Here is an 11,114-nt window from a genome sequence, read left to right as displayed (position 1 = left end):
CCCCATTAAATTCATAACAATGAATTTAGTTTCAGCCGAATCAGATTACCACTCCCGTTACAAAAACGTGAAGGCGGAAAGACCACATCGAGACTTATTGTAAGTATTTCTTGCGGAACAATTGAAGGTCAGTGGAGTAATGTGCATAATGTTCAAAGTCTGCAGAGAAAATTGTGGTGTCTATGAGACCTGACGCTACGCAAAATGACGCTATCGAGTTTGACAGAAGGAAAAGTAGGAAAACATGTTACGGAAAGAAGTTGTCACCCAAGCGATAAGTATCCTTTTCACATTGATACATACATTCTACAGTTAAGAAATTTTTACCATAAACAGCACCAGGATGACTTTGCAGTAGAGGTAATTGAGCGAAGTGACAGAAAGATAGCCCATTAAAATAGAAACTTGTAAAGAAGAAATGAAATAAAAACTGGCCATATAATGGACAATTACAATACGTTATTATGAATGCCAGAACAGACAAGTCGTAAAGAAGGAGAAATAATACTTACGGAATTGAACATTCAAACGTACAGTTTCTTTGAAAAATAAATCAGTTCCATTTGACGGCGTAGATTAGAGTGGCTCAGTAATCATCCAATAGTACAGAGTGCTGACTATGAGCTGATTTTCCAGTCAAGAAATGGGATGTCAATTTTTTGCTTACATATCAAGAAAAATAAAGATAGTAAAGAAAAGCTGTAAAATGTCACAGCTGATTACTTGATTGGATACCATAAAACAACTATTAAAGTAAATAGGAATTATTAAAGCTTTAATTTATTCTTCTCGTTTAACATATTAACACTTTGTAACAAGAAGACTTCACAACATGCGCCTTACTTTAGAAACATACTTAAACGAAATGTTTCATGCACATCTGATGGCAGAAACGAATTTCTCTTTAATGTACAGTATTTGTAAATCAACTGCCAAAGGTAGACTGATCAATAAAGATATTCGTACATATTAATGGATATCTAAAATATCATTAATCAGTCACTTATTTCCTACGAAAAGAACCACAAAATATGTAAACACAATAAATTTTTCGAAGTACGTGACCCATTAACTGAAGTGCCATTTTGATCAGTAAAAGTGATAGAGCATTTTCAATTTAAAAGAAACACAAAGCAGCTGTCGCAGTGCAGAGTGGTAGAATAGGTGCTAAGAGGTCTCGATCTCACCGACATCTGAGACTGAAGTATCCATCATAATCTTGCCTTCAATGAAGCACAGCTTTCAGTGTTAAAATACTTCAGAAAGTACAGTAGGAAATATTAACAAAAACGCGATAGGATGTGCTAACATTTATGACCATCTAAATTGCACTGTCTGCTGCGATTAATAAAGGGTAGGCATACGTAAAACCATAAAATGATTTTACACATGTCAACAGTTAGCCATCACATGGCCAGTCTTCAGGCATTGAGGATCCAAAATTTCATCGTGGGCAACACATACGAACAAGACAGGTCTCCAGAGAATATAGTCCTCAAATATGTACAATACAAAAAAAAATCACATCAGACCTGTACATATAACAATATGGTCTTCACAGATAATAACACACATGGGCATCACATCACGTCACGTCACAATTTTACGCACACACAGATTTTATCAAAATATCCCGCTTTTAACGCTCCCACGTATCACGTGGTCAGTCACTGTAGCAAACAGCATCAGAGTATTTACAGCAGCTCATTTGTGAGAAGAGTGTCGCAATTCCCGTGTTGCCCATAGGCGAAAGTTCCGTCTACTTGAGAAGTGATTCAGCACGACGAGCACCTGCTTGTATTCAGCACAGGAACTATGTGAGAGGTACAATGGGAATCTGTCGTCACTGATTCTGCTCCTGCCCGGTCGCTACTTGCCGTTGGTCATTTTCTGATCCGTCTCCGGTAGGAGATGTTGACGAGACATGAGCAGCTGACTGCCCCGTATCTCCTTGACCCGGCTGACTCGTCTGTTGTTCCTCCCCTACATCTCGGTGCAATGACTTTGAGGAATTAAGCGGCGACTGTGTGGACTCTTCACGTTCACTGGCTGAGATGGTGGTTTGATCTCCGGTTGCGTCAGATGAAGACGTACTCGCCTGTAAAGACTGCGTAAAATCCTCCTCAACCTCTTGCAGACTCTGTGAGAGTGATTGCACGCGAGGCGGGAAAACTTCTTGACTGTCAGCTGCCGAACCGCGCTGTTCGGAACCCGCGGACTGCTCTCGCTGCTGTGGTGCCGGAGACGCGCTCCCTCCTGCGGCGCCTGTCACCTCACCTTCGGCAGCTGTCGCCGATTCCGCCTCCGGAGCAGCAGACGACGGTGGCGGGAGCGACGCCTGAGAACCCTGCTGGAGTGGGGGCGGGGCCTCTTGCTGCGGTGAAGGTGGTGGCGTAGGTGGCGGCTGCTGTTGCTGCTGCTGTTGTTGCTGTTGCTGCTGAGTCCGCAACAGCAGGTGTTGGATATGAGCCTGCTGGAGGATCACTGGCAGCTCGTAATGGTGGAAGAAGTACAGCATCGAATGCTGAAACAAAGCATATAAAAGTAAATTATCGTGACAGAGAAACGTTATGTGCTAACAAAATCTTCGCGTGCATATTTATGGATACGAAACATATTGACAGAAGTATGCAGAAAAACAAGTGAATGACACACAAGGTGTAAGAGAGTAACGCTTTAAAAATTTGATAGACTGTAGAGGATGAAATTTTGAACGTTTTATTATAAGGAATCCGTAGCCGGAAGTGTGAAATAAAGTTCCCACAGCCACCGCTGGGCTATTGAACATTCACTCACTACCTGCACAGAAGGTTACTAGGTGAGATTCTCAGTGAATCTTTGGGCTGAAGTTCTTGGAGAACATTTGGCTGGACCACATATCTGCTCATATCGTTTGAATGACGCATGGTGCTTGAAGTTTCTGGAGAATGCCTTGAGCTAAGTTGTGGAGGACGTTCCCTAGCAACTGTGCGCCAGTTTGTGGTTTCGGAACGATGGTCATCCAGCGCACTTTGATCGTCAGACCAAGGCATCTCTCACGACCAACTTCAGGTAGAAAATAGCTGAAAGGTGATTCTCAGTCCCCTGGCCTTTGTGGTCCGCTGACCTCACCCCTCTTGACTTCTTCCTCTAGGAGGGGGAGTGGGGTTACGTAAAGTCCCTTGTGTACTCAACACAGTAGGTATAGCATCTGAGGTAACTGAGCGCATCTTTACAGCGTTTGATACCACCAGACCAGACCACGAAATAGTAAAGAGAAAGAAACGGGACATGGTTCGTCGTTGCACATTATGCAACGACGCTGATTGTCATCACACTGAACATTTACTCTACGTTAGCACAGGTTCGGTTTACAGTATTCGATTGTACTGTATTGTCAATAAACGTTTTCTAGACTACAGTATTTTTGTATTTCATTTGGGCTACGAAAGCGTAGAAAATGCATACTGTGTATAAATTTTATTTCACATTTCCGGCTGCAGGTTCCTTACATAAAAAAGGTCTAAATCAGATCATCTACATTTGACAAATTTTAAAAACGTTATCCTACTACACTCTGCACAAAAAGAAGCTGTAACGTAACACCAAAAACTGTGCAGCAAATCAACCTAAGGAAAACATTAGTAGGCACGAGTCATGATTACAAACTCCACAGGAATAAATTCACGTCTTCCAGATTGCAGGCATTTTCACGAGTTTTGCTGATGACATGTGACGCCTGATCAACCCTCCCCCCCTCCACCCAAAAAAAAAAGATCAACGATATGGATCACAAATGAAGCTGAAGGAACAGTAAGCAAGTAATCAGCCCGTGAAAATGAGACTACTATTCCTTTTGACCGTACGAAAGATCTATTCCGCAGAACAGTTTTGTCACTACCAGCTTTAGCTTCATTCCTTACATACATATTATTATACAATCACGTCTCACAACAATTACATTAATTTAAGAACTCGTCTGTTTTCGGCTCGTCAGTTATCCTCAGGTGACAACTGCTCACGTGCGGAATCAATAAAAATTGCTGCACAGTACCAAGAAAATTTCTGAAAAATCATGACTCGACACAATGGCTGCACGTCGGAACTACTAGTTCCGGTCAAACCGACCGTCCTCAGCTATAAAAAAAAGGGGAGAGGGCGGCATTAATTTCAGGAGATGCGACCAAACAAAAAATGGTTCAAATGGCTCTGAGCACCATGGCACTTAATATCTGAGGTCATCAGTCCCTAGAACATAGAACTACTTAAACCTAACTAACCTAAGGACATCACACACATCCATGCCCGAGGCAGGATTCGAACCTGCGACCGTAGCAGTCACGCGGTTCCGGACTGAAGCGCCTAGAACCGGTCGGCCACCGCGGCCGGCTCCGATCAATCACCATCATTTATAATTATATCGACGTTATATTTTAACTGTAATAACATTATAAAAATCGGAAGAGAATCTGATATATTCGAATCTATTTAGACCTTGAGTGCCATGGTCAAAATGAGTAACCTGCAAGCCATGTTAAGCGCTTCAGACAGTTTGATTCGTCATCTCATTTGTAATCCATCTATACCACCGAAACTTTAAAAAATTCTTGATGGAAAAGTGGAGCCTATATGTTATCTCGTAGTTGGCGTCGAGAGTTCAGCTCGGACGCCAAGTACGAGATAACTCGTTATCACAATCAGTCAAGCTTGCGTATTTCTAATGATGTTCGACAATACGATACATGTCTTTGTTGTAACTGCATGAGTATTTGTTCAGTCTTCGTTGCAGATGATTCACACCTGTATCGTTATCTGCGTTCAATTTTCCTCGTAAACTGGCTAGTAATAAGAAATTGAGTGATGTTGAACTTGAACAGCTAGCTAACGTGAACGAATTGGAATGGGACGAGTTTATGGACAAATTCTCAGATGGTGGAAGTCTCTGCGAACCATCTCCATGTGAGTATTCAATTGAGGACTCATATGCAGATAACAGTGAATGTAATGGAAAACACAAGCAGGTTGGTCCAGTAGCATGCACTATGTACAACACTGATGAGTGGAATGACATTCCTCAAGATGCACCAGTAATGGTGTTCAGCGAGGATGTGGGATTGAAATTAGACAAACAAAATTTAGACGCCAATTGACTTATCGATTCTTTTCTTTCCCCCCGAAGAGTTACTAATGTCTTTATGCGAGAAAACAAATCTATATGCAAGACAGGAAGCAGAAAAACGTGGGAGAAGAAGATCAACCAGGCTCTCGAGAAGGAGAGATAGGGAGATGTTGTGGAAATGAAAGTATTTCTGGGGCTGTTGGTGCACATGAGACCCTGTTGTTCTGCACTGACAGAACATTACTGGGAAACAAAACCTTTTTACGTCCCATTTTGGAGAGCCGTTACGAGTAGAAATAGATTTCAGCTGTTACTGGGATATCTACACTTCTCAGACAACTCATTGCAATCCAATGACTGACTCTACAGAATTAGATCAGTTTCGGACAATTTAAATAGCATCATGAGCAATAATTACGTTCCATGCAAGAATCTGTGCAGTGACGAATCAATGGTTTTGTGGCGTGGCCGTCTGTCTTTTAAGGCAGTATACCAAGAACAAGAAACACACGGGTGGTGTAAAACTTTATGAATCTAATGGAGTGGTTCCCAAAACAAATATCTACTATGGCAAGTCACAGGAGAAGACCGAGATGGGTCACGCATCTGAATTTGTTTTACACCTGATGGAAGTTTTGTTGAACAAGGAATACGGTCTTTTCTATATATGTACAATTTTTATAATTCTGTATCACAAAACTGTTGTCGACTTACATAAACTATGTGTGTGGAGTATTACGTAACAACAGAAAGGAAAACCTAAAATCTTAGTTACTATGAAACTGAAGAAAGATCAGATGGCGCGAAAAGATGACACCGTTGTTGTATGCAAATGGAAGGACAAAAGGGAAGTCCTGAGTATTTCTCATAAGCACCGTTCCGAAATGGTCAAAGTTTGCAAAGTTGCCTTGAAACCAAACATAGTCAGAAACTACAACAACGGAATGGCAGGTGTTAATCGGTCAGAACAAACGCTGTCGTATTATTCAGCACTGCTACGAACTCATAGATGGTCGAAAAAGCTTGCTCTTCAAATAATGGAAATGTATCTGCATAATGCCCATCAGTTTTATAATCAAGCAGCAGGAAGGAGTATCAAGTCTCTAGCTTTGAGAGAAGCTTTGACTGGGGATAAGATTCCAGACACCCAGAAGAAAATCAGGACAGGTGGCAGCTTTCATTATTTAGAGAAAAACGTGCGGCCAACAAAGACGTGCACGCAACAAAAGAGACGCCGTGAATCGCGGTATTTTTGTCCTATTTGTGAATAAAATCAGGTTCTTTGCGTGAAAGACTGCTTCAACATACATCATCGTAAAAAAAAAAACTGTATTTTCATTACCATTAGCGACACATGTATATATTTTACGTCTATAGTTTGTATGAACTTTTTTATGCATTTTTATGTTAGTTTTTTCCATGTGTGAAAATAAAACTTCTGTTGCACCACACCCAGAAAATTTACTATACGTGTCCCTGGCGGCCAAGACCCGTAAATCGCAAATATTTGCTACGAGTCAACTAGTAATGAACGCCAGCGGCGAGGTCGTCAGGTACGAAATAACTTGTAGTTGGCAGTCAACTCGTCGAGCAATAAGTTGACCGGCTGTAGGACAAGGTCAGAGTAGCCTCGCTAACATATTGTATATTGCCTAACGCACACCGTTGATCTACATGGAAATGAGCATGATTAAAAATACGAACTATAATTAACGTCTTCTTTCACGCCTGAGGATAGTCTGTTGTTTTACGGAAACTAGTAGTTTTAAGATAGTGATAAACAGTTGTTGTGCCAAATAATTTGTCAAAGTATTTAAAATGTGTAAATCATCAACTCCTGAAAATAGATCACGCACCGCTATTTGAGACCATTTTTGTAGACGACGGATGCTGACAGCTCGTTGATCAGCGCAGCACAATAAAATTATTATACACAAGTGATGAACACAAAACAATTAATTATTATGATGTTGATGTGTTTATAATAACAACCATGAATATCACTCACACACACACACACACACACACACACACACACACACACACCATGCGCTCACAGAGGGCCTGTGGGGCATGGGGGGAGGGGGTGCAAGAGGGGTGTGGTCACTGCATGTACCACATTCTTCTGTTTACTGGTTACGTCGCAACAGCCGGTCCTCAGTGTACCACCCTTTGGCGTCAGGAGACTTTCTTTCACATCTACGCTTTGCTTAAGGTTCTTCATTCACTAACTTCTTTAGGTACACATGAAGGGGCGTTGGTCGTCTCACGTTTACGCCATCTGTCAGCCTAACCGCTTCGCCTTTGTAATGTGTTTATAAAAGCCTCGGAGTTCAGTCCAACTGGCGTTGGGATTTTTATCGAAATTTTTATATTATTTACTTTTCAGATATCATACTAGTAATGGAACGATTATATCAGTTTATCGTACATAGAAGGGATAGTTAACGTCTCATCCATAGCATAGCTATTAGATATAGATCATAGGCCCGTATTCGTCAAAGGAGAGGAAAAAGAATTTTTTCAATGGAACTCCGCCATAATGCTCTGGAAGACAGAGAGAAATTTCTAAGAAAAGCTTTTTCCGTACGCGGATATGGACCCAGTGCCTCCCCATTATGAGACCAACGTCTTAATCAACACTTCACACTGCTCGATCGTAAATTTCGGAAGTGTGTGGAACAGGTTCGAACAATGCTCAGTGGCTCGTGCATGTGGACTTGCGACGAGGAAAACGGATTATTAAACAGTATAAAGACATTCGTTGTTTGTCTAGCTGACAACACTGGGAGCTTTGACGTAGTATTAATCGTGAAGTGTGTGCAATTGGCAATTCTTTTGTGTTTTTCCTCAGAACCTTCATGCTTAGACATGGCCTGTCTTTGAAATACATTTCTAGAGCTGCAGAAAACTAATTACAACAATTAGTCTACTTCTCTTCAGAATTAACGTACGTGATGGCCGATTTTTAATTTTGCTTCTGGTAGGGACTGCATGTGAATAGGGGTGGATGACACACCAGAAGACTCTTTACTAAGGCTTACTCCACCACCTTCCAACCGAACAGCATCACAGAACATTCTGTTCCATTTAAGCGAATCCATCGAGTATGCTGCAGAAAAGGCGCCGTATCGGAAGAAACGCCCGCAAGGCGAGAGCATCACATCTCCCTCAAAGTGAATAACCGAGCATACAGGATTACAAGCGCAGCAGCCGTGCAAGAAAACGCCGTCGTGGGCTGGCAGCCGCGGGCAACAAGCCGACGAATTATTTTGCATAGTGAAGCATTTTAATCTTGGTGGCTGCTCAATATGCAGATGAGCGGCGGAGGCTGCGTCGGCGGCGGTCAGGCGGGCGTCTACCACTAGAGTCTGGTGCCGAGGGTAAAGGGAGGAGGGGCGAAGGGGAGGGGAGAGGAGGGAAGAACAGTCCGACAGCGCGCGGGCTGCGGAAGCTACAGGGAGGCAGGCGGTCTCTTCGTTTAATCCCAACAGCGTCACACTCCGCGACAAACTAACAACCCTGACAGGGTACGAAGCCCAAGCACTTCACATGAACAATGGAGTGAACCAAACGCCTTACTGGGACTGTACGAGGCGAAGTCAAAGTTTCAATTATCACCTCCAAAAAATTAGTATTTTTTATTTATTTTGCAAGCTGCATTTCTGGAGTCCTGAAATCTCACGCCATAGTACCAAAGGACGAAACCAGACGATGGGACCAAAAGAGGAATATCAGACGGCAGTTCGTTTCCTGCATCTGAAGCAGCACATTGATTCAGCAGTCCATGCTTTCATGTCTTAAACTAGACTTCTTCGAGATGACAATCAGAACTTGTAGCTAGAATCTTATGTTAAGACAGTTTATCTGATAAATGAGTTCACGAAGTCCGTAGCTATTGGGTTGGCATATTAGTTCGTTCCGTTTTTCCATGAGTTTAATAAACACAAAGATACACATAACAGAGACCTTTAAACATCAATAATATGTTCTCCTTCACTATTTAAAACAGTCTGTCAACGTTGGGGTATCTTTCCGATTCTGTTGCGGTAGAAATTATGTAGTTTTGAGGAGACGAACTCGTCGAGCCATGTTCGGAGCGCATTTTCATCCACAAAAGGAAATTCCTTGGAGGTTGTTCGATAGAGAGCGGAAAAGGTGTACTTGAGGACGCAAGATCTGGTGAAGAATTTTTTTTTTTTTTTTTTTTGTGGTTTTAGGGCGCACAACTTCAATGGTCATTAGCGCCCTGACTACTCTAAAAATGCACCGCGAGGCACAAGTTGACAACAACAACTAAAAGGGAAAACACAATAAAAGACAGACGGACAGGCAGAGGATTAAAAAACATCATCAAATGTCCTTAGCGAGGTTTGTCAAATTGATAAAACAAAGAACACGAGCAGCTGCTCGTGGGTCATCCGCTAAAATGGCATCGAAAGTATTAGGCAGGTTAAGATCGAGGCGCAGTGTGGTAAGATCTGGACAGGACATTAAAATGTGCCTAACCGTCAGCAAGTGCCCACATGGGCAGAACGGCGCCGGCGCAGCCGTCAGCAGATGGCGATGGCTGAACCGGCAGTGTCCAATTCGTAACCTTGCTAAAACGACCTCCTCCCGCCGAGAAGGGCGTGAGGAGGACGTCCAAGCCACGGGAAGAGGTTTTAAGGCCCGAAGCTTGTTGTCGGTAAGTGCAGCCCAATCGGCATGCCACAGCGACACGACGCGCCGACAAATGACCCTGCTAAAATCGGACGAAGGGACACAACAAGAAGCTGTCCGAGGCTGGAGGACCGCAGCCTTGGCCGCGGCATCTGCAGCTTCGTTCCCAGGGATACCGACATGGCCAGGAACCCACAGAAAGCTAACCGGCGTACCGACGTCCACCAGCTGCTGGAGAGAGCGTTGGATCCGGTGTACGAAAGGGTGAACCGGGTACGGATCACTGAGGCTCTGGATGGCGCTCAGGGAATCTGAGCATATGACATAAGCAGAATGTCGGTGGCGGCAGATGTAAAGAACAGCCTGGTAGAGGGCAAAGAGCTCAGCTGTGAAGACCGAACAATGGCCATGGAGCCGGTATTGGAAACTTTGTGCCCCGACAATAAAGGAACACCCGACCCCGTCATTGGTCTTAGAGCCATCTGTATAAATGAAAGTCATGTTGATGAATTGCGAACGAAGTTCCAAAAAACGGGAGTGGTAGACCGAACCGGGGGTGACCTCTTTTGGGAGCGAGCTGAGGTCGAGGTGAACGCGGACCTGAGCCTGGAGCCAAGGTGGCGTGCGGCTCTCGCCCACTCGAAAGGTTGCAGGGAGTGAAAAATTAAGGTGTTGAAGGAGGCGACGAAAGCGAACCCCAGGGGGTAGCAAGGCAGAGACATACAACCCGTATTGAAGGTCAAGAGAGTCGTCAAAAAAGGAACGATAAGACGGATGGTCGGGCATTGACAGTAGCCGACAGGCATACCGACAAAGCAGTATATCGCGCCGGTAGGTGAGTGGCAATTCGCCAGCGTCAGCATGAAGACTCTCTACGGGACTGGTATAAAATGCTCCGATCGCAAGTCGTAAACCCCGATGTTGTATGGAGTTGAGGCGGCGTAAGATGGATGGCCGTGCAGAGGAGTATACGAAGCTCCCATAATCCAGCTTGGAGCGGACGATCGACCGATATAGACGAAGTAGGACGGTTCGATCCGCTCCCCACGACATACCACTGAGAACACGGAGGACATTTAAAGAACGGGTACAACGGGCGGCCAAATATGACACATGTGGAGACCAGCTAAGTTTCCTGTCAAAGGTAAGGCCTAAAAATTTGGTTGTCTCCACGATTGGGAGAGCAACGGGACCGAGTCGTAAGGACGGTGGGAGAAACTCTTTGTAGCGCCAGAAGTTAATACAGACCGTCTTCTCGGCAGAAAAACGGAAGCCATTGGCGACACTCCAGGAGTAAAGATGGTCAAGAGAACGCTGAAGACAGCGCTCCAGGACACGTGTACACTGCGCGCTG

General features: G+C 43.9%; 1 protein-coding gene across 6 annotated transcripts in view; it reads right to left on the bottom strand.

Moving 5' to 3' along the window:
* Positions 1-758: 758 nt before the first annotated feature.
* The window catches only part of LOC126088514 (membralin), a 551,852-nt gene continuing 541,496 nt past the window's right edge, over positions 759-11,114 (bottom strand). For all 6 annotated transcript variants that reach the window (XM_049906664.1, XM_049906661.1, XM_049906663.1 and 3 more), the window contains one exon: positions 759-2,524. In XM_049906664.1, coding sequence (XP_049762621.1) covers positions 1,844-2,524 — 681 coding nt within the window. In that variant the 3' untranslated portion in view covers positions 759-1,843. The remainder of the gene's footprint in view (positions 2,525-11,114) is intronic.

This window comes from Schistocerca cancellata, chromosome 6 (assembly GCF_023864275.1).
Source record: "Schistocerca cancellata isolate TAMUIC-IGC-003103 chromosome 6, iqSchCanc2.1, whole genome shotgun sequence".
NCBI classification, from domain to species: domain Eukaryota; kingdom Metazoa; phylum Arthropoda; class Insecta; order Orthoptera; family Acrididae; genus Schistocerca; species Schistocerca cancellata.
Note: the sequence above shows the minus strand (reverse complement) of the source record. Positions and strands in the feature narration are given on the sequence as shown.